The 24,849-nt window shown below is 47.9% G+C and overlaps 1 protein-coding gene across 1 annotated transcript in view; it reads left to right on the forward strand.

Moving 5' to 3' along the window:
• The window catches only part of EFR3A (EFR3 homolog A), a 225,687-nt gene that overhangs the window by 97,806 nt on the left and 103,032 nt on the right, over positions 1-24,849 (forward strand). The window contains exons 10-13 of the mRNA XM_040354978.1: positions 2,437-2,572; positions 9,241-9,405; positions 18,066-18,177; positions 24,754-24,805. Coding sequence (XP_040210912.1) covers positions 2,437-2,572; positions 9,241-9,405; positions 18,066-18,177; positions 24,754-24,805 — 465 coding nt within the window. The remainder of the gene's footprint in view (positions 1-2,436; positions 2,573-9,240; positions 9,406-18,065; positions 18,178-24,753; positions 24,806-24,849) is intronic.

Genomic DNA, 24,849 nt, shown 5'->3' on the forward strand with positions numbered 1-24,849 from the left:
TCCTTCCTACTTTGAATTAGGCAGGCTTACGCCGGACAATTTACGTTACGCCGGCGCAACGTTGGGAGCGAGTGCTTTGTGAATACTGTTCTTGCCTCTCAATGTTGCGTCGGCGTAGCGCATATGAGATGCGCTACGCCCGCACAAATATACGCCGCTCTACGTGAATCCGGGCCATCATGCGTAAAAAAAAAAAATATTTTTAATGTTTCTTAGAACAAGATGTCATGTCTGACTGCAAGGTTTTTGTGAACGATGTTAGGCCCCTTTCACACGATCGGACCGTTCAGGTCCGCCTGTCAGTTTTGACGGCGGACCGTTTAGGTCCGCCTGTCAGTTTTGACGGCGGACCTGAACGGCCGCTCCATGCATGCCTATGGAGGGTCGGATGTCAGCGGAGACATGTCTGCTGACATTCGACCCGATCCGCCAAAATCAGACGGATGGCGATACGTCCCCATCCGTCCATCCGTTTTCATCAGATCTCTCCACAGCGGCGCTGCACAAGCCCCTCCCCGCTCAGTGAGCAGAGAGGGACTTGTCATCCTCCGGCTCAGCGGAGATCTGCGGACTGATCTCCGCTGAGCTGGCGGACTCCGTACCGACTCCGCCTTGTGTAAAAGGACCCTTAGAGTGAGCCTGTCCCAAGTCTGTCATTATTAAGATACACTGCAAGAAGCCCAGCCTCTAAACCTTTAAAGGGTTATTAAAGGGGAAAAAAAATAAATTCCTTTAAAATTACAAACATGTTCTACTTGCCTCCACTGTGCAGTTCGTTTTGCACTGAGTGGCCCCGATCCACGTCTTCTGGGGTCCCCCGGTGGCTGTCTCTGGTCCTCCCCGCAAGTACTGACCACAGTCATGCGAGAGCTCGCATGGTGGTCAGTAATTGCGGGCGCGCTACCGTGATACAGCGAGCGGCCATAGCCGCTCACTGTATCACTCGGCCGCGACCCCTCGGCGCGCCGCCTCACTGGATGTGATTGACAGCACCGCCGCCTCACTGGATGTGATTGACAGCAGCGCCAGCCAATGGCTGCGCTGCTCTCAATCCATTCGCTCTAGCACAGGTTATTTACATATCTAGAGCTTGGACATGTTTATCATATGTTATGTTATGTTTATCATAATATGAGGTGATCCAAAGTTCATTGTATATTACCAGGATATGTAAATAACCTGTAACACAAAGCAAGAACAGAGAAACAGACTTTATAATTTGGCAAGTTTTTATCTGGAATTCTGTTAATTTTCACTGAACATTAAAAGAGGATTGCTCAGAGCTGGATTAACTCTGTGTGGCAAGACTGGGCACAGATGATAGGGAATCTTATACTCTACATTGTTACATCCACTTTAACTGACCAAATATGCACCAGAAATTCAGCAAGCAGGGGGATTTTAACACCAAGGGACCAGTGTGAAGACATACATATAGCCAGATTCAGTAAAAACACTGCCTACTACGTGAATGTAACTTACGCACAGCCCTATTCGCGTACGACTTATGCAAACAACGTAAAATCTTTACGCCGGCGTATGTCTTCCGTAAACGGTGTAACTAATTGCGACGGGCGTACGTACGTTCGTGAATCGGCGTATCTTGCTCATTTGCATATTCAACGTGAAAAAAAACCCGGAAGCGCCACCTAGCGGCCAGCGTAAATATGCACCCTAAGATACGACGGCGTAGGAGACTTGCGCCGCTCGTATCTTGGCCTAATTTAAGCGTATCTGGTTTCCAGAATACGCTTAAATTTACGACGGCGTAGATTCAGAGTTACGACAGCGTATGTACTGATACGCCGACGTACCTTTCTCTGAATCTGGCTAATAGAATTTAAAAGGGGATGCATTTTTCTTGAGCTTTTTTGGTTTTTTCTTTTACGCAAAAGCGCTTCAAACAGCTGCTCAGAGTGAAAGCAGCCTATTGGCCGAAAAGGTGCCGATAATGGCTCAAAATTAATTCATACTTATTTAAATTCAGGATGTTACTTAAAAAGACTTCTATAATACAATTTTATATAAAAATATATATATTTCAATTTGATATTTTATAGATTTAAATTTCGGTTTGGGCCAAATGCATTTTGAATTTTCGGTTTCGGCACCAGAATTTTCATTTCGGTGCATCACTACTGGCTACAGCCCTCTGCCCATCCCCCGGTATGGACAGACCGTTACTAAGCTTCTGCACGTGTCAATGGACTACGAGTGCGCTGATCAGAACACTTGTAGTCCATTGAGAACTACAGGTCTGTCTGTCATGGTAAAAAAAACCTTTTTATATCGGAACCATAAAATCGAACCCATCGATTATTAAATGTCACTGTTCTCAATAAGGGTTGGCTTGTGTTCTATCCAAATTCACAGCTGTATTAGTTATTTTGGGGTTGTCCTGTGTGTCAAAGTAACGGTACCCCTGTGTTATTTCAGGCTCAGTACTCCCATCATGTGATCCAGCAGATTCTCGGGCACCTGGATCTTCACAAGAAGGATTCTCCTCGAATACGAGCCGGCATTGTACAGGTTCTTCTGGAAGCAGTCGCCATTGCCGCTAAAGGCTCCATTGGTACATAACGTCATGTATTTTCTTATTTTCTGCTTGTAATATCTGCACCATCCTACAGTGTATGTAAGGCCCCTTTCACGTGGAGGTGCGGTAGCGGTATAGTGGCGCGATTTTTATCGCCGCTATACCGTCGTAATTACCGCGACATTCGGCCGCTAGCGGTGTGGTTTTAACCCCCGCTAGCGGCCAAAAAAGGGTTAATACCGCGGGCAATGCACCTCTGCAGAGGCGCATTGCCAGCGGTATTACCGCGGTTTCCCATTGATTTCAATTGGAAGGAGCGGTAAACACCCCACTCCTGTACCGCTCCAAAGATGCCGCTAGCAGGACTTTTAAAGTGGTCCTGCTAGCTCGCCGCTTTAGTGTGAAAGCCTTTGGGCTTTCACATTGAAGACGGCAGGGCACGATATTTTAAGGCTGTATAGCAGCGCTATTTTTAGTGCTAAACCGCCTGAAAAATGTGTCAGTGTGAAAGGGGCCTAAAGGCAAAAAAGTGAGCGTACATTTGAGTTGTCATCAAAACAGAATGTGAGGGAAAAATGGTAAAATTTGCCTGTGTAGAATAGCATGCTTGTTATACTCACTGTGGTTCTTAAGGGGTGCATCCTCTTTATTGTGTAAAAAGGCTCTTTTATCCTGTATGCACAGATCCTTCCCCTCCTACAGGTTCTCTCTTGGCAAGGCCAGATAATACACAGTAAGGGTAGTTCTTCTGCACATGCCCAGTTTGGTCTCTATTGCTGGAGAGAACAGTTCCTTGTTGAGCTGAGCTTTTCAGGACACATGATATGACATCACACATGTAGGCGTCTATACAGATACTAAATGTCAGCCCAGTCCCTCCCTCCTCCTCCTCCATGCCCAGTAACTAAGAAAGAACACAGTGGGTGGGATGTCGCATCTTAATTCATGTATGAACCGCCTCCCATAACAGCATGAGAACCCAGGCTATAATGGAAATCTCCTCCTACCTGAATTCTCAGCACTGGACAGACCCTGCAGTTTATAGATCAGCCAAAAATCGCACGGGGTGTGGCCTTGACAGGAAGGGTGGGTCATATTTAAATTAGGGGGTCACGAGTTTAGTCAAACCTAGGGCAGCACAAAACCAAAATACACCCCTGTTGTCAGCCCTGTCTGCTGAATTACAGAACTCTATCTATCCCTCTCCACATGCATAGATTGATTTCTTTCTGGGTGAAACAGTGCTTTCTGGGTGAAACTCCTGCCAGTGTCGGGCCGTCCATTGTGGGTGCATTGGCCCCGCCCTGCCTATCCACCGCTGCCGCCGTCCTCCCTGTCCTATGGCGGTGGTTGGTGGGGGTGTTTTAATGGGCTTCAAAATAAGGTGGATTTATGCCAGTCATAGGCTGTGTCACACCCCTCCAGCCTGTGTCTTAGAGTAAAGCCCTGTACACACGGGCCAGAATCTCGTCAGGAAAAAAATGTTGTTTTTTTTTCCTGACGAGATTCTTGGCAAGAATCTCTTGCTGCCCGAGTGTACAGACACTCCTTTTAAAAAAAAACATGGTTCTTTTGAAAGGCAAGAACGCGGCCATCTTGCTGCACCCTGCCTATGCCTAGGAAGCTACTGCGCATGCGTCAGTCATTTCGAGCATGCGCGGGTTTCCATGGCGACAGGTAAGTATACACACTCTCGGGTTTCTCGGCAGGAAAACTGCAGAGAATCTCACGACGAGAAAAATAGAGAACATGTTTTTCTCGTCTAGATTCTGGGCAGTTTTCTTGTCGAGAAATCTGAAAGCCTCGTACACACGCACAGTATACTAAACCGAGCAGGCCCGGACTGGCCGTAGGGCATACCGGGCATATGCCCGGTCGGCCGCCGCGGCCCACAGGTCACGTCTCTGTAATTTAGGGGCTGTAATGTAGAGGGGGGCTGTAATGTAGGGGGGGGGGGTCTGCACTGTAGAGAGGGGGTCTGCACTGTAGGGAGGTCTGTAACATCCAGAACTGTTAGGGGGGTGTCTGTGTAACAAACTGTGTGGTGCTATGTAATGTAAAGGGGTGCAGGGTGCTGTGTAATGTAAAGGGGTTCAGAGGTGCAGGGTGCTGTGTAATGTAAAGGGGTTCAGAAGTGCAGGGTGCTGTGTAATGTAAAGGGGCCCAGAGGTGCAGGTGCTGTGTAATGTAAAAGGGTCCAGGGTGCTGTGTAATGTAAAGGGGTCCAGGGTGCTGTGTAATGTAAAGGGGTCCAGGGTGCTGTGTAATGTAAAGGGGTCCAGAGGAACAAGGTGCCGGAACCCCACATCCCATCATTAACCGCCGCGGCGAAGCACCGCGGTGCGCCCCCAGTCTAAAATGCCCGGGCCTTTTTTTGTCCCATTCCGGGCCTGGAACCGAGCGTGTACGAGGCTTTAGAGGGAGGTGAAGCCTCCATCAATCTACATGTTACATCTTGCCCCTATTTTGTTTAGCTGGTTAGCGTGCATGGAGGAGGAGGAAGGGAATAGGCTGTCACTTACCAGTTTTTCCACCCACATGTGTGCCTCTATGGTCACATGGGCTCAGGGTCGATCCTAGGGTCACAGACGCCTGGGTGCAGAAATATTTCTGGCGCCCCCACATGGGCGTAGTCATCTTACTAACCCCTCCCCTTTACACATGTGTCTATGGCTACGACTCAAACACAGAGATGCTCCCCTAAGAAGTCTTCATTAGTGTCCCCCATCAGAGTCCCCCCCCCCAGCAGGTGTCCCCCATCAGAAACTCCCAGCAGGTGTCCCCCATCAGAAACTCCCAGCAGGTGTCCCCCATCAGAGCCCCCCAGCAGGTGTCCCCCATCAGAGACCCCCCAGCAGGTGTCCCCCATCAGAGCCCCCCACATCAGGTGTCCCCATAGATCAGTACTTGTCCATTAGATCCCTGTAGCTCGGGTGTGCTGGGAGCAGAAACACTTTCCATGGGCGCGGCATACGTGGCATCTTTGGTTACTTGGAGGGTGGCACTCGGAGAGCATTTTTGGGAGTGCACGGGATGATTGGCAGCAGCTCCAGCCAACCCAGAAGCCTCTCATCACACGCCTATGGGAAAAGAGCCGACACACGCAGAGAGGGCGGGGCAGACAGGAGACTGCTCCATGCTCCGGACAGAATTAATTAGTAGAGTCTAGTGCCGGAACGTTTTCCGGTACTAGGCTCCGCTGTGGTACCCAGCCCGGATTCCGGGGGCACTGTGGGAGGTATGCGCTCTTGTCAGTTGCCAGCGGAGAGAGCAAGTGGGATGGGAAACCGCAGCACCCGCTACATGCGCTCTGCCTCTGTACACAGACAAGGAGGAGGGAGGGGAACACTTTGGAGCTTCGGTGCCCCCACCTCTGCGGCACCTGGGTGCGGAGCACCCCGTACAACCTGCCTAGGATCGGCCCTACATGGGCTGCTCAGATGTGATAGGGAGGTAATGCTCAGCAAAGAAACTCACTAAAAACTGAGCATGTGCAGAGTTGCCACCACAAGCTGCAAAATCCCTAGCGGTATTGGAGACATGAGGGGGAGGGGGAGATCAGCAGAATGAAATTTTTTTTTTTTGTATGAACAGCATGTAATACACTATTTATCGATAGTTTTTTTATGACATGGATTTCGTGAAAGGCCCGAGCCTCACTAGAAGCCAACCCCACAACAAATTCTTAGTTAAAAAATGAACGACTTACCTGTCCACTTTGGGCAACTGATACTTGGCAAATTTAGCTGTGAAATCCAGTCCCACGCAAGATGGACACTTTTCTACTTTTCACAGTATTTATACATCATCCTCTTTAAAAAATTAGCTGAACAGTAGTCTGGATACAAGTGATTGCCGTCGGGGATAAAAATAGCTCTTCCTGTTATTTTAAAAGGACAAAAACAATTTGTTTTTCATGTTCAGTCGGCTTTTCTGCAGTGTGCTTTTTGCATGTCCTTATCTGATATATAATATGTTTTATTTATCTTTTATTTTTTTACATCAAATTTTTTAAATCTGCGCTTGTCCCTAATTTATATAAAATATTGTAGAATTTTTTTTTTTTTTGCGTTTTTATTGGGTGAGGGGTTTTCAGGCTGGGTGTGGTGTTTTCCGGTTTGCACCATGGAGGGCACTCGGCATCTGCCAAAAAAAAGTACAAGTTGTCCTGTTGGGGTCTTGAAATGTGTTTTTCTTTCTTTAGTATTCAGGTGATTGGCTTTTATAAATCTATTTATTTAATAGAAACATTAACTGTGAATTATGCGCCCAAAAAAGCAGCCTGATCCTGTAGCTGATCTTTTTCCCTCTGCCTTGCCTGTTCTGCAATGTGTCTGTGTGCAGGCGGCCATCTTGGTAGAGGAAGAGCTTTGCTTCCTCATGTTAGAGCTGCCCCCCCCCTAAAGACTGATGATCTGGTAATTGCTGGGGGGGGGGGGGGGAAAGATGAAGAAACAGTAGGAGAGGTGGAGGAAACATACATCCACAAAATGGATATAGCATAGGGTGGATATTCTTATTCTTGCACTCGACGGATCGGGGGGGGGGGGGGGGGGGGATTCATGGTGTCTGTCCTTAGCCCCCCCCCCTTCACAACACAACCCCTCTTTACAGCACAGCCCCCCCCTTTAATATCGGTGTCCACAGTCCCCCTTTACATCACAGTCCCCCCTTTATATCAGTGTCCACAGTTCCCCTTTACATCACAGTCCACGCCTTTATATCCGTGTTCACAGTCCCCCTTTATATCACTGCCCCCCCTTAATATCGGTGTGCACAGTCCCCCTTTACATCACAGTCCACGCCTTTATATCGGTGTTCACAGTCCCCCTTTATATCACAGCCCCCTCCTTAATATCGGTGTGCACATTCCCCCTTTACATCACAGCCCCCCTTTTAATATCGGTGTCCACAGTCCCCCATTACATCACAGTCCCCGCCTTTATATCGGTGTCCACAGTTCCCCTTTACATCAGTCCCCCCATTAATATCAGTGTTCACAGTCCCCCTTTACATCACAGCCCCCTCCTTAATATCGGTGTGCACATTCCCCCTTTACATCACAGCCCCCCTTTTAATATCGGTGTCCACAGTCCCCCATTACATCACAGTCCCCGCCTTTATATCGGTGTCCACAGTTCCCCTTTACATCAGTCCCCCCATTAATATCAGTGTTCACAGTCCCCCTTTACATCACAGCCCCCTCCTTAATATCGGTGTGCACATTCCCCCTTTACATCACAGCCCCCCTTTTAATATCGGTGTCCACAGTCCCCCATTACATCACAGTCCCCGCCTTTATATCGGTGTCCACAGTTCCCCTTTACATCAGTCCCCCCATTAATATCAGTGTTCACAGTCCCCCTTTACATCACAGCCCCCCCCCCCTTAAAGGGTTACTAAAGGAAAAAAAAAATCTTTAAAATAACAAACATGTTATACTTACCTCCACTGTGCAGTTTGTTTTGCACAGAGTGGCCCCGATCCACGTCTTCTGGGGTCCCTCGGCGGCTGTCTCTGGTCCTCCCCGCAAGAACTCATCACATTCATGCAAGAGAGCTTGCATGGTGATGAGTCCTTGCGGGCGCGCTGCCGTGATACAGCGAGCGGCCATAGCTGCTCACTGTATCACTCGGCCCCGCCCCTCGACGCACCGCGTCACTGGATGTGATTGACGGCAGCGCCAGCCAATGGCTGCTCTGCTCTCAATCCATCCGCTCTAGCCAATCAGCGGCCAGGCTGAGCGGCGAAGAGGATCTCGGGACCAAGCGCGGGACTTTCGAGGGGTCAGGTAAGTAAAATGGGGGCTGGGGGGGGGGGGGGGGGCGCGGCATCATCAGATGTTTTTTCACCTTAATGCATAGATTACATTAAGGTGACATTTTTTTTTCCTTTACAACTCCTTAATATCGGTGTCCACAGTCCCCCATTACATTACAGTCCCCGCCTTTATATCAGTGTCTACAGCTCCCCCTTCTCGGGTCCCTTGCTGGCACTCCTGGCCCCTCCCTCCTGCCGAGTGCCCCCACAGAAAGCAGCTTGCTATGGGGGCACCTGACCTGAACCGCAGCTTCGTTGGCCCATTCAGACACAGAGCCATGGTTTGGCCCCGCTCCGCCCCCCCTCTCTCTCTCTCTCTCTCTCTCTCTCTCTCTCTCTCTCTCTCTCTCTCTCTCTCTCTCTCTCTCTCTCTCTCTCTCTCTCTCTCTCTCTCTCTCTCTCTCTCTCTCTCTCTCTCTCTCTCTCTCTCTCCTAACTGACTTTGACAGCAGCGGGAGCCAATGGCACAGCTGCTTTGTCTTAACCAATCAGGAGGGAGAGTCAAGATGGTTGAGGCACTAGTGCAACATCGCTGGATAGAGATGGGGCTCAGGTAGGTATTGGGGGGGCTGCTACACACAGAAGGTTTTTTATCTTCATGCATAGAATGCATGAAGATAAAAAAAACCTTCTGCCTTTACAACTCCTTTAATACATAGAATCCATTAAAGTAAAAAAAACTTCTAGCTTTACAACCACTTTAACCTATGTACCACTTCATTACCAGTTCATACCAAACTAAGAAAACATAACAAAAAAGTGTATAAAGTTAGCTGATCATACTGCACAAAAAATGTAATGATTCCATTTCACGTGGGGCTAGTCTAGTTTATTGACGGTATTACGTTTTATGCTAAATCAATTTTTTCTTTATTTTTAACCAGGTCCAACAGTCCTGGAGGTTTTTAACACGCTATTAAGACATTTGACTCTTAGTGTGGACTTTGAGTTGGGGGACCGAAGAAGTTCATCGGGAAGTGCCGGCTACCAGACAAGCACCAAAGAGAGCGACGAGCGCATCGTGCAGAACGCCATCATTCAGACAATCGGTAAGAAAGATCCCCCCCCCCATTCCTTTCTTATTTTTCATTTTCAGTAGGTTGGGGTGGTCAAGAACCCATATACCCTCTTATATCTTCTACTACTTCCATGAACTTCCTGGGCCCTACTGAAGTGGAACTCCCGCCATTTTTTTTCTCTAGTTTTGTAAAGACTGGGATTATACTTCCTTTAAGTGAGAAAGTGGGTAACCGCTCAAAGAGAACCAGGTAATCTGATTCCTGTGGTCCTGAGCCAAGGGTGCAGGCAGTGCAATCAAAATGCAGGTTAGGATGAAGGAAAAAAGCTGGGACAGCCGCACTCCAAAAAAAAACTCCTCCTTTAATTCAAAATCACAAAATACATGCCACAGCAAAAAACAGCACAACAAAAGAAAAGCGGACGTTTCGCACTATGCCTTAGTGCTTCTTCATAGCTATGAAGAAGCACTAAGGCATAGTGCGAAACGTCCGCTTTTCTTTTGTTGTGCTGTTTTTTGCTGTGGCATGTATTTTGTGATTTTGAATTAAAGGAGGAGTTTTTTTTGGAGTGCGGCTGTCCCAGCTTTTTTCCTTCATCCTAACATACTTCCTTTAAGGTTTTGATTAGCTTCTATTTACCGTATTTATCGGCGTATACCGCACACTTTTTTGCCCTGAAAATCAGGGCAAAATTGTGGGTGCGCGATACCCGCTTGTTTCCCGCGCAGAGTTTGAATACTGCGCCGGCATATACCGAGCGCAGTACACTCGGGTATATTCGGGCAGTCTTGGCTCCTCTCGCGCTCACGTCCTGGACGTACAGGACGTCAGCTCGAGAGTAGCCGAGCCTGCCCGACTATACACGAGTGTACTGCGCTCGGTATATGCCGGCGCAGTATTCAAACTCGGCGCGGGAAACAAGCGGGGAGGAAGCCGCAGAAGAGGACACCCGAAGCCGCAGACGGACGCCGGACCCGACGAGGCCGCCGCGCAAGACACCAAAACTGTAAGTACAAAAATCTTTTTTCCACAGGAATTTCGGGGCAACTTTAGGGGTACGGGAGCGCGCTATACCCCAATAAATACGGTACTTGTTGAGGAGTTTTTGCGATCACCAGGACAGAATGTGAGAGTAAATTGCCCCAACCCGTGTATGCAGACTGCAGTCAAATGCCGCGTACACACAATCGGAATTTCCGACAGCAAAACCGTGGATTTTTTTCCGACGGATGTTGGCTCAAAACTGGTCCTGCATACACTCGGTCACACGAATGGTGTCGGAAATTCCGATCGCAAAGAATGCAGTGACGTACAACGAGTCGAGAAAAATGAAGTTCAATGATTCCGAGCATGCGTCAAATTTATTCCGAGCATACGTAGAATTTGTGTGCGTTGAATTGTGTACACACGATAGGAATTTCCGAGCGAAACTTTTGTTGTCGGAAAAATTGGGAACCAGCTCTCAAACATTTGTTGCCGGAAATTCCGACCGTGTGTGTCTTTCGAAAGAAAATTTGTCTGGAGTTTCACTTTTCAAGGCAGAGTTGACAGTACCCCCTGATGGCCCAACTATCTACCCAGCAGAGTATATCCATACTCTATTGCCCCCTCCCTGCTGCAGGAATCCACTCCAAGTAAGCTCTTTTGTCTTATTATGTTGGAGCTTTACCGAAATGAGTAATGTCATTAACCCACCCCCAGGGGCGGACTGACCATTGAGTCACTCGGGCACTGCCCGAGGGCCCCATGCCACTAGGGGGCCCCATCAGGGTTGCCAGGCTCAGTAAAACCAGGGACAGTATGTAAAAATCTATGTTTTTTTTACATCTGTCCCTGATATGTCCGAAACCGACATGCTTTTGATGTGAAAATCCCAAGATTTTAGCTGCCCCGCCTCTGCACTGCCTCCTGGCGTGGTGGCCATCTGTAAGCCCAGGGGCCCCATAATCTTCTATTGCCCGGGGGCCCCATGAGTTGTCAGTCCGCCCCTGCCCACCCCCCCTTCACCTAATTACTTGACAGTGTTCAGGCCTGGTGATGGCTGCTCAGGTCCAAACACTGTCAAGTAGAGCATTCTCCCCCCATATCTAGAAGCCTTGCTTTGTTGGATCAGCCTTTTTTCGAACAAGGTGCCCAAGGCACCCTGTGGTACCTTGGCAAATGCCTAAAAATTGCCCAAAAATTTTATACAAGCCAGCGTGTTGATGCAACCTGCCTTTTTAGTTACACAAAGCCACAAGTTTTTATTGTGCGACATTTCAACCTATCAGTCACCGGCAGCCTAACAACTATGATGTCATTAGTGGTGATAAGAAGGGTGTCGATTGCCTGCGCAGCATCCTTGTATGACCCTCCATAGCAGCAAAACTAATACTCTTGCGCACAAATGTGTTAACCAGGTGATCCAACATTCAGAGTGGATAATATCTCAGGCCTTGCTGCCCTCCAGGATAGGGGTATCCTAGTCAAAAAAGAGGGCGCACCAGCCTTGTGCATTATCCTTTAAAATATTTATTAAAAGAGAAAGTATTAAAAACTACTCCTAAGCATGGAAAGAAAACCACAACGTAACAGTCTTTGCCTTATGACAATCCGTCTACTGATGGCAGTCTCCAGATCCTAGAGGGAGGAGGTGCAAACCACTGCCCACTGACGCGTTTCGAATGATTACCTTCCTTCGAAACGCATCAGTCAGCAGTGGTTTGCACCTCCTCCCTCTAGGATCTGGAGACTGCTATCAGTAGATGGATTGTCACAAGGCAAAGACTGTTACGTTGTGGTTTTCTTTCCATGCTTAGGAGTAGTTTTTAATACTTTCTCTTTTAACCACTTCCATACCGGGCACGTATACACCTTCCCGCCCAGACCAATTTTTAGCTTTCAGCGCTGTTGCACTTTGAATGACAATTGCGCGGTGATGCTACACTGTACCCAAACTAAATTGTTATCATTTTGTTCCCACAAATAGAGCTTTCCTTTGGTGGTATTTGATCACCTCTGGGATATTTATTTTCTGCAAAAAAAATGACCGAAAATTTTGAAAATAACAGTTTTTTTTTGTTTCTGTTATAAAACATTGTAAATAAGTACATTTTCTCCTTCACCGATGGGCACTGATGGTACTGCACTGACGGGCACTGATAAGGCGGCACTGATGGGCACCGATGAGGTGGCACTGATGTGGTGGCATTGGGCACTAATATGCAGCACGGATGGGCACTGATAGGCGGCATAGATAGGCGGCACGGCTGGGCACGGATAGGCGGCACGGCTGGGCACGGATAGGCGGCACGGCTGGGCACGGATAGGCGGCACGGCTGGGCACGGATAGGCGGCACGGCTGGGCACGGATAGGCGGCATGGATGGGCACTGATAGGTGGCACGGATGGGCATAGATTGGCACTGATTGGCATCCATTAGTACAACACATACAATAGTGCCCAACAATGCCTGCCAATCAGTGATGCCCATTGTGGGCACTGATTGGCATTCATTGCGGCACTGATTGGCATCCATTTTCTGTGTCCTCCTCATCCCTGGTGGTCTAGGGTGGCATCCTTTATTTTTTTTTTTTTTACATTTCTGGTGGTCTATATAGCCATCCCTGGTGGTCCAGTGGGCATCCCCGGTGGTCCAGTGGGCATCCTCGGGGGGGCTGTGCTGATGATCGATCAGCACAAACCCCCCCTGTCACAGGAGCAGCCGATCGGCTCTCCTCTACTCGCGTCTGACAGACGCGAGTGAGGAAAAGCAGATTACAGTCTTTTCCTATTGACATCGTGATCAGCCGTGATTGGACACGGCTGATCACGTGGTAAAGAGTCTCCGTGGATGGCATTCCTCACCAGGGAAACCCGTATAGAGCTGTCGGCAGTGTGGGTAGATGGCGACGCGTTCACTCTCCTAGTCATGTTAGTCAGTGGTGGCCCATCCATTAGGGGCGACCGTACGCTGCCCCCTCTCTCCAAACCCCCTAAATGCATTATGTAAAGATTCATGCATTGCATGAATCTATCTATGGCCGCCACGACCACCTCCTATTCATACGTCTGGCCTTTTTCGGGGCTCCAGGCGCATGAGTTTCAGCAGCAAGGATTTTTTTTCGAAGCACCTAATAGGCTTTAAAATAGAATGGGTTTGGGTCGCAGTGTATGCAACCGGAGCCCGCCCAGGTGTGTTAAAACAGCACATGAATATTCGCTGTTGAAACCCTGATCCTCAATCCGGCCAATCAGAAGTGGATGTGAGACCTGTTTTATTATTTGCCGAAAACAGAAGACTCTTGATTAGCTGCCGAGGAAGCCGCTGGTGATTGGGGAAAGTGCTACCTTGTTACCTACCAACCTGCTTGGGGGGGGGGGGGGGGCATATTGTTTGCTGCCTCCCCCCGAAAAAAATACAACCAGCCGCCACTGGTTGCAGTGTTTAAGCCTAGTGACTTGCTATTAGGCCTGAGCATGGTCACAATGCTACCCCATACCATACCGTTGCATGCTCCCCCATATCACATTGTCGCATGCACCCCCATACCAGAAAGCACCTATTGGTGCTGCCAGGTGTGATGACGCTTACTCAAGCAGGTGGGTGGGTTGGTCATTGCAGAAATTCTGCCCCTTATATGGGCAACGTGACCATGTCTTTTTAACCACTTAAGGACCGCCTCCTGCACATATACGTCGGCAGAATGGCACGGCTGGGCACAAGCACATACAGGTACGTCCTCTTTAAGTGCCCAGCCGAGGGTGCGCCCCCGCGACCCGATCGCCACTGGAGTCCCGCGATCGGTCTCCGGAGCTGAAGAACGGACAGAGGTGTGTGTAAACACAGCTTTCCCGTTCTTCAGTGTGGCGCCGTCATTGATCGTGTTTCCTTTTATAGGGAAACGCAATCAATGACGTCACACCTACAGCCACACCCCCCTACAGTTAGAAACACAAATGAGGTCACACTTAAAGCGGTTGTAAACCGCATGTATAATTTTTTTTTTTTTTAAACCTGCAAGGCAAAATGCATAATCGGCTAGTATGCACCGCATAATAGCTGATTATGAAATACTTACCTCGGAACAAGGTGAAGAACACTTACCTGGTCCACGCCGAGCGAGATGTCATCTTGCTCCGGCGTGTCTTCCGGGGATTGCCGCTCCAGCTCTGTGATTGGCTGGAGCGGCGATGACGTCACTCCCGCACGTGTGCGCGGGAGATTTCAAATCGGCAAGGTCCGGCGGCTGCCGGTCCTTTTGCCGTGGATTCCCCCCTGCGCATGCGCCGCTGCAATCAGTGGTGCATTGCGAGGGGAATATCTCCTAAACCGTACAGGTTTAGGAGATATTCTTTATACCTACAGGCAAGCCTTATTATAGGCTTACCTGTAGGTAAAAGTGAAAAATAGGGGTTTACAACCACTTTAACTCCTTCATTTTTAATGCATTTTTTTGCTGTGAAAATGACAATGGTCCCAAAAAAGTGTCAAAATTGTCCGAAGTGTCCGCCATAATGTCGCAGTCACGAAAAAAATCGCTGATCGCCGCCATTAGTAGTAAAAAAAAAAAACAATTAATGAAAATGCAAGAAAACTATCCCCTATTTTGTAAACGCTATAAATTTTGCGCAAACCAATCGATAAACGCTTATTGCGATTTATTTTTATTTTTTTTACCAAAAATAGGTAGAAGAATACGTATCGGCCTAAACTTTTTTTTATATATATTTTTGGGGATATTTATTATAGCAAAAAGTAAAAAATAGTGTTTTTTTTTTCAAAATTGTCGCTTGTTTAGCGCAAAAAAAAAAAACGCAGAGGTGATCAAATGCCACCAAAAGAAAGCTCTATTTGTGGGGAAAAAAAGGACGCCAATTTTGTTTGGGAGCCACGTCGCACGACCGCGCAATTGTCAGTTAAAGCAACGCAGTGCCGAATCGCAAAAACTGGCCGTGTCCTTTAGCTGCCTAAAGGTCCGGGTCTTTAGTGGTTAAACAATCTCTGCTCTAGAATTTGTAGAAGGCCAATATTGAAAGCAAACTGAAAACTAACATTGCCGAGAAAATCTGGCTCTCCCTTTTTTTTTTTTTTCTCTCTCTGTTCAGCAACTATTTTCTCTTGGATTTGAAGCTGAACGTTGGATCTGTGGAGGATAGATGTACTGGTGATTGTGAACACTATCTGATCTCTACCATAAATTGCCAATTATATCCGCTCTTGGAATAGGAAAAGAGAAAATGAAAGCCCCCATATTAACATATAATAACAGGGAAGCTGACGTTGGCTTATTATCAAGTCAATTATAAAGTTTAGATGTCGGCTGTAAACGAATACACATTTTTAATTTTTAGAGGCGGCTTGATGGGTTGTTTTTTTGCAGAGAAGCAACAGTGACATCTAATGTCAAAATGTTCTTTATTATCTTTGAATTACAGTTAAGCTGGGTACAGGAAGATCAAAATTTGGCCGGTTCAGCAGGGACCAGACACATTTTGATCTGTGTGTGTATCTCCCTGATTGATAGAAGTCAATCATTGGAACGGACATGTTGGAAAACTTTCATCAACCAGTGGTTGTAGAGCTGATCAGTGTAGTCCCGGTGGAGGGATTCCTCCATCTACCTTACTTGTGGCTGAATGAGAAAACAAAAGCGACCGTCTATACCCAGCCTTCAGCTGGCCATACATGGAGTGAGATTTGGCTGGTTTAGCAGGGACCGGACCGATTTTGATCCATGTATGGGCACCCTGGTTGTGCACAAGTCGATCTATCTTTTGACTAGTGTACAACCAACCTGTCTTTTTTTTTTCCTGAACAGTTTGTGCTGTTGATGTCCTGTCGAATACTGCCTCCCGTCGAAAAAATGGCTCCAATGGATCTATGCATGTGCAGTTCCCAACGTCACTTCAGCTGATATGTTGATCAGCTAGCGTGACGTCAACACAGCACATGCGCAGATTGTCAGAGGCATTATCCTCCCTCTGCTGTATGCATAGTGTCGAACATCCGATTCTGCCTGGGTGTGTTGCGGGGCGGGTTGTGGGTGTGTGTTGCGGGGCGGGTTGTGGGTGTGTGTTGCGGGGCGGGTTGTGGGTGTGTGTTGCGGGGCGGGTTGTGGGTGTGTGTTGCAGGGCGGGTTGTGGGTGTGTGTTGCAGGGCGGGTTGTGGGTGTGTGTTGCAGGGCGGGTTGTGGGTGTGTGTTGCGGTGCGGGTTGTGGGTGTGTGTTGCGGTGCGGGTTGTGGGTGTGTGTTGCGGTGCGGGTTGTGGGTGTGTGTTGCGGTGCGGGTTGTGGGTGTGTGTTGCGGTGCGGGTTGTGGGTGTGTGTTGCGGGACGGGTTGTGGGTGTGTGTTGCGGGACGGGTTGTGGGTGTGTGTTGCAGGACGGGTTGTGGGTGTGTGTTGCGGGGCGGGTTGTGTGTTTTGCGGGGCGGGTTGTGGGTGTGTGTTTTGCGGGGCGGGTTGTGGGTGTGTGTTGCGGGACGGGTTGTGGGTGTGTTGCAACCCGCCATTAGACACAGGCAAAACCCACCGTTCAACACACTAAATCCACCCTTCAGCACACGTATATCAGCTCCTCTTGTGTATCACACACACAGCGGACATCTCTCGCTGTGTGTCACGGAGCTGGGTCTGCGTTTGGCGGTACGGTGTAACAAGGTCCTGTCCCCCTACACCGGCTTGTGTTATAGTAGATTGAATCAGTGTTTTCCGCCTATGAAACATGCCGGTCTAGGGGGCGGGACCTTGTTACAGCGCCGCCGAACACAGACCCAGCTCCATGAATCACAGCAGGAGATGCCCGCTATGTGTGTGATACACAAGAGGAGGAGAAGGAGAGCGCTGCAGCCAGTGAGTCACGGTATGGGTGATGGGGCACTGTGAGGCTGCATTGATGGGGCACTGTGAGGCTGCATTGATGGGGCGCGGCGAGGCTGCATTTGATGGGGCACGGCGAGGCTGCATTTGATGGGGCACGGTAAAGCTGCATTTCATGGTGCACGGTGAGGCTGCATTTGATGGGGCGCGGTGAGGCTGCATTTGATGGGGCGCGGCGAGGCTGCATTTGATGGGGCGCGGCGAGGCTGCATTTGATGGGGCGCGGCGAGGCTACATTTGATGGGGCGCGGCGAGGCTGCATTTGATGGGGCGCGGCTAGGCTGCATTTGTTGGAGCATGGCGAGGCTGCATTTGTTGGGGCACGGTGAGGCTGAATTTGTTGGGGCACAGTGAGGCTGAATTCAGGGGCACAATGAGGCTGCAGTGATGGGTACTGGCATGCTTTATGTTAATATTGTTAACATTGTTGTTAATAATTATTTTTGGATCTGAATTCTGCTTAAAACATTTAACAGTGTAATTTCATGAGATAATTTACAAGGGCGGACTTAGGGGTGGGGCAGGGAGGGGTTGGGTGGGGCAACTCTTAAGGCCTGGCTAGTGGCTCAGGACTTGAAATTTTGAGCCCTGACCTATGGAATATGTTATGTATACCCCATAGTCACTGTATGTGCACCCCATTATTTACTAAGACTTTCCCGCCGTGCCCCTGGCCCTGCCTTCTATTAATATTACTCCATTAAGCCCCCAGTGGAGGCACAGCAGCTGAGTATTCCTTGGAAAAAGAATGAATAATAGTGATAGTCTTTCTACCTTTGCTTGGCGGGTTTAATTCTCTTATATCTTATATATATCTTCTATTTTCTCCAGGCTTTTTTGGAAGCAACTTACCGGACTACCAGAGGTCAGAGATTATGATGTTCATTATGGGCAAAGTGCCAGTGTTCGGATCTTCACACACACTCGATACAAGTCAGCTTGGGTAAGTGACTCTTCAAGCATTTACAGTTCTGTAAGATATCTTTTGAGTATTAAGTGGGCTTTCCAAAAGAGTTTTTCCTGAAGGACGCCCCTCCTGCGGGAGATGACTTTTCCATCGATTCCCATCCCTGTAATGTTACACGTGCAGTACCAGGCAGGGACCTTACTCTGGCAGAGAGAAATGCCTCCTGGCTGTGGGTAAGTGATGGCATTATGGAGCAGATTAAAGTGGTTGTAAACCTAGTACATGAAATATGAACAAAGCATATCCCTCTATAGCAGGGATATGTAATTAGCGGACCTCCAGCTGTTGCAAAACTACAAGTCCCATCATGCCTCTGCCTCTGGGTGTCATGCTTGTGGCTGTCAGAGTCTTGCTATGCCTCATGGGACTTGTAATTCTGCAACAGCTGGAGGTCCGCTAATTGCAGATCCCGGCTCTATAGTGTGTGTGTACTTGTCTCAATCCAGAGCACTAAGGTCTGTGTCGCAGGAACTTCCGTTCCTATAAGAGCAATGTGAACATCAAGCTTTGATGAAGGATTTGCAGAACTTTCGGCAAGCTTTGTTGAAGCATCTAAAAGTATTATTCAGCTCCAGTGTGTAAATGTTGGACACATCCTAATGGGAGTGTTGATTTCCACTTTAACTACTTGCCGACTATCCGCCGCAGTTCTGCTGGTGGCTCGGCTGCCCGAAATGACGTGCTGGTACATTGCTGCATGCACTAGCCTGTGTGGGTGTGCATGCGATTGGCCAGTGGGAGAGCCAGTCGGCGGGACCGGCGGATGGAATCTCCACGATCGTTCCCCTTTAGAGGCAAAACAAGGATCTGCCTATGTAAACAAGGCAGATCTCTGTTCTGACAGGGGAGGACACAGATCTTGTCTTCCATACAGTTAGTAAACACTCCCAGGGATTTTTTTTTTAAAGCGGACCTTCAGTCATTGTTTCATCTTTCCATCTATTAAATCTTCTTGTTGTTGTTTTATTGGATAGTAAATACCTTATACAGCCCACTTCCTGTTTATTGTCTGGTCATTAGCCTAGAGCAGTGGTGGTGAACCTTGGCACCCCAGGTGTTTTGGAACTACATTTCCCATGATGCTCCTGCATTCTGCAGTGTAGTTGCGCATCATGGAGAATGTAATTCCAAAACATGTGGGATGCCGAGGTTCGCAATCACTGGCCTAGACTCTCTCTCTCTTGCGCTCTCTCTCTCTCTCTCTCTCTCTTGCGCGCTCTCTCTCTCTCTCTCTCTCTCTCTCTCTTGCTCTCTCTCTCGCTCTCGCTCTCTTGCTCTCTCTCTCGCTCTCGCTCTCTTGCGCTCTCTCTCGCTCTCTCTCTCGTGAGAGCTTTCCAGGAAGGGAGGGGGGTGAGTCATAAGAGGGCCAATGAGAGCTGCAGAGCTGGAGGTGTGCCTCTGCGTGTCTGTGAACATCCAGGAAGTGAATGGGCTTCAGCTGCCCACAGTTAGAACCCTTTCACACTGAGGGCATATTGCGGGCGCTATAGCGTTAAAAATAGCACCTGCAATCCGCCCTCAAACAGCTGCTCCATTGTCTCCAGTGTGAGCGTTGCGCTAGCAGGACAGTAAAAAAAGTCCTGCTAGCCGCATCTTTAGAGCGGTGTGTTTACTGCTCCTCCACGCGCTCCTGCCCATTGAAATCAATGAGACACCGAGGCTATACCTTCAGCAGCGCATTGCGGGCGGTTTTAACCCTTTCTCAGCTGCTTGCAGGGGTTAACCACTTCAGCCTGAGTCGCTTTAACTGACAATTGCGCGGTCGTGCGATGTGGCTCCCAAACAAAATTGGCGTCCTTTTTTTCCCACAAATAGAGCTTTCTTTTGGTGGTATTTGATCACCTCTGCGGTTTTTATTTTTTGTGCTATAAACAAAAATAGAGCGACAATGTCGAAAAAAAATGAATATATATAATAAATATCCCCAAAAATATATAAAATACAATTTTTTTTTCCTCAGTTTAGGCCGATACGTATTCTTCTACATATTTTTCGTCAAAAAAATCGAAATAAGCGTTTATTGATTGGTTTGCGCAAAAGTTATAGCGTCTACAAAATAGGGGATAGTTTTATGGCATTTTTATTTATATATATATTTTTTTTTTTACTAGTAATGGCGGCGATCAGCGATTTTTATCGGTACTGCGACCTTATGGCGGACACTTCGAACACTTTTGACACATTTTTGGGGCCATTGTCAATTTTACAGCGATCAGTGCTATAAAAATGCACTGGTTACTGTGAAAATGACACTGGCAGTGAAGGGGTTAACCACTAGGTGGCGCTGTAGGGGTTAAGTGTTCCCTAAGGAGTGATTCTTACTGTAGGGGGGCGTGGCTTGCTGTGACACGTCACTGATCACGTTCCCGATGACAGGGAACATGATCAGTGACAGTGTCACTAGGCAGAACGGGGAGATGTTGTGTTTACACCAACATCTCCCCATTCTATGTCTCCGTGAGACGATCGCGGGTATGCCCGCGGCAATCGAGTCCTCTGGACCCGCATGTTCCTTTAAGAAGCGCGCAACAACCGCTTCTTAAAGGGGACGTACAGGGTACGCCCTTTTGCCTGCCCGTGCCATGCTACAGACGTATATCTGCGGGCGGCAAGCGGTTAAACAATGCTCAATTGGTGCTAAGGGGCCCGAAGTGTGCCAAGAAAATATCCCCACCATTACACCACCAGCCTGACCCGGTGATACAAGGCAGGATGGATCCATGCTTTCATGTTGTTTACACCAAATTTTGACCCGACCATCTCAAAGTTGCAGCTTAAATCCAGACTCATCAGACCAGGCAGCGTTTTTCTTCTATTGTCTAATTTTGGTGATCCTGTGATCCTGTTCTTAGCAGACAGGAGTGGCCCCCAGGGTGGTCTTCTGCTGCTGTAGCCCACCTGCTTCAAGGTTCGATGTGTTGGGCGTTCAGAGATGGTATTCTGCATATCTTGGGTGTAACGAGTGCTTATTTGAGTTACTGTTGCCTTTATATCATCTTGAACCAGTCTGCCCATTCTCCTCTGACGTCAACAAGGCATTTTCCTCCACACAACTTCCGCTCACTGGATATTTTCTCTTTTTCTCTTTTTCTCTTTTTGTAAACCAGAGAGATGGTTGTGTGGAACGCATACGGCGACCGCGCGATGATGTCATTGCCCGGCGTCGCATGCATTCCAGCCTGGAATGTGGAAGTGCGCTGTGGATCACCGCTGTTTTCTTCAGCCACCTGTCTGCTGCCTATAAAGGCTTCTAGCCCCATTCAAACTGGGTCCTATAAGGCCTCATTCACACGGACGGATCGTTCGGGTCCGCCTGTTAGTTTTGACGGCGGACCGAAACGGCCGCCCCTTGCATCCCTATGGAGCGTCAGATGTCAGCGGAGACATGTCTGCTGACATCCGATCCGCTAAAAACAGATGTATGGTGGCCACGTCCCCATCCGTCCATGCGGATCGGATCGGGTAAGATCTGATGAAAAGGGACATGCTGTCCATTTTTATCAGATCGCTCCATAGGAGGACAGCGGTGCCCGACAAGCCCCTCCCGCTCAGTGAGCAGAGAGGAGCTTGTCATCCGTCGGATCAGCGGAGATCTGCGGACTGATCTCCCGCTGAGCTGGCGGGAGCAAGTGGACTCCATAGCAACAGAGTCCGCCTCATGTGAATGAGGCCTTATTGTGGGCCGTAGCCGACTTGGCTACTTTTAAACTACAGCTACTGTCTTTCCCTAAACTGGGAAGCATCCACACCTTGCTACAAGTTGCTGCGGACACCCCAAGATATCCCCCACCAGGAGACCCAACACTGCAGAATCCTATTGCTGCTGCAATACTCTGTTACTGGAAAACTCTCATTCCTGCAAAACGGATAAATACCATTACTACGTCACATTTGTTACTGTACAAATACCCGGTTCATATATAGCTTTATTAAGTACTGTATTTGAATCTGGCTCTAGTAATTGCTATGATGCTGCTTGGGATGACTAATGGTGCCTTCATGTAACAGTTGTGGACTATCTTAATGGGACATACACTTTTTTAGGGAATTTAAACTGAAATTACCTCTCACAAGTTAATGCTACTTACATATACAGTATTTTCAAATGCTACGTGCTTGACATTGGTTGTTATTTGTATACGGGCTGCCGCCCTAAAATGCTGAACATGTTCACTCTAACTTTTTCATGCTAAGATAATTTATACCTGTTCCCTTAGTAGCCCAAATGCATTCCTTTATGTAAATTGATATGATGTAGAGAACCCCCAAACTCCTGTTTTTTGATTGGAGTGACGCCTGGGGTCCAATACTGATAATTTCATCGCATAGAGAAGTCCATTGGAACCTTTAATGCAGTTGTGCTCATTCACGTTTATCGTAATCTTTTAACGCTAGGGCTTGGTGGTATGCTGTAATACCTCCTCCCTTAGTAGCTCAACGCATTCCTTTATGTAAAGTGATAAGATGTAGAGAACCCCCAAACTCCTGTTCTCTGATTGGAGTGACGCCTGGGGTCCAGTACTGATATTTCACATAATACAGAGAGGTGCATTGAAATCTTTCATTAGCCGCAGTTGTGGTTCACTTCCGTTCACCGTGGTTTGTGACATATAGTCATAGATTCATAGAGTTGATCCTTGCAGCGGTAAAGCAGTTAATGAGAAGTGTAATGCACTGATGTCTGTTACCATGGCAGCAGTCGCATGTTACCATGGCAACACAACATTCACTTACGTTCTTCGGGTAGACGTGCGATTCATTGTTAAAAATTGGTAACATAACTAATCCTTTTGAGAAATGCAGGAGCAGCTTCTGATACATCTACTAGAGTAGAATGTGAATAAGTATGTAAGTAATATTATTATTATTATACAGGATTTATATAGAGCCAACAGTTGGCTCAGCACTTTACAATATGAGGGCAGACAGTACAGTTCCAATTAGGGTTGCCTCCTTTTCTTCAAGTCAAGCCCAAACACTTTAGGGGCGCACATAAATTTTTTTTTAATACATATATTTTACTAATAACATTTCTAATCGTATGAAATTGATAACAAGAGTCCCCCTTTACATCGGAGTCCACAGAGTTCCCTCTTTACATCTGAACTTGCAGAATTCCCTTTCTCTGTAAGCATTTGAAAATACTGTATGTAAGTAGCATTAACTTGTGAGAGGTCATTTCAGTTTAGTCATCCCAAGCAGCATCATAGTAATTACTAGGGTTGTCCTGATACCAATACTAGTATCGGTATTGGGACCGATACCAAGCATTTGCCCGAGTAATTGAACTCGGGCAAATGCTCCCGATGCTTCACCCGATATTTGTACTGTCAGCGGTGATCAGTGCGTGGGAAAGTTACAAGCACCGATCACCGCTGTATAGATTTAAAAGTAATTTCTCCGCTTCTCTCCCCCCCCCAGCTTTCATCTGCTTTAAAATCAGCGGTGATCGGTGCTTGCAACTCCCCCACACACGATCGCCACTGACTGTCCCGTGTCCTCCTCCAGCCCCCCTCCGTTTTGCTGCAGTCTCCCTCCCTCCATGTCCCCCGCCGTGTTTCTCTCTCCCTCCGTGTATCCCTCCGGAAGAAGAAGAACTTGCAGACTCTGATGTAAGGGAGAACTCTGGGGACGCTAATATAAGGGGTGCTCTGGGAACCCTGGTGTCAGGGGGAACACTGAGAACCCTGATGTGAGGGGGAACACTGAGAACCCTGATGTGAGGGGGAACACTGAGAACCCTGATGGGAGGGGGAACACTGAGAACCCTGATGGGAGGGGGAACACTGAGAACCCTGATGGGAGGGGGAACACTGAGAACCCTGATGGGAGGGGGAACACTGAGAACCCTGATGGGAGGGGGAACACTGAGAACCCTGATGGGAGGGAGAACACTGAGAACTCTGATGGGAGGGAGAACACTGAGAACTCTGATGGGAGGGAGAACACTGAGAACTCTGATGGGAGGGAGAACACTGTGGCCTCTGGTTTAAAGGGGAACTCTGATGTAAGGGGTGCTCTGAGAACCCCGATTTACCTTAAAGGGGTTGTAACGGTAATTTTTTTTCCTAAATAGCTTCCTTTACCTTAGTGCAGTCCTCCTTCACTTACCTCATCCTTCCATTTTTTTTTTTTAAATGTCCTTATTTCTTCTGAGAAATACTCACTTCCTGTTCTTCTGTCTGTAACTCCACACAGTAATGCAAGGCTTTCTCCCTGGTGTGGAGTGTCATGCTCTCCCCCTCCCTTGGACTACAGGAGTGTCAGGACGCTCACTAACACACAGCTCCTTTCTCTATCTGCAACGTAGAGAGCGTCCTGACTCTCCTGTAAAATTAGGTGCCTCGGCTTATACTCGAATATATACGGTAAATCAATGGAATGGGCCTAGGTCCGCTTTAATACAATGAATAGGAATCTTTCCTTTATATAGATATTCTCCTTTTCTTTTTTTTTTTTTTTTAACACAGTCAGATTTTTTGGGCATGTTTATAGTGATGTCTGTATACAGTGTCTCATATCTGTTCTACTTATGTTTTTTTTTTATTGCAGAGATTTGGGAACAAAAAGGATCCAGATTATGCTCCTGAGGTCGCTGCTCATGGTAAGCATCGCCTGTCTGGTTATGTGTTTTTGGACATGCAGATT

Source organism: Rana temporaria, chromosome 5 (assembly GCF_905171775.1).
Source record: "Rana temporaria chromosome 5, aRanTem1.1, whole genome shotgun sequence".
Taxonomy (NCBI): Eukaryota; Metazoa; Chordata; class Amphibia; order Anura; family Ranidae; genus Rana; species Rana temporaria.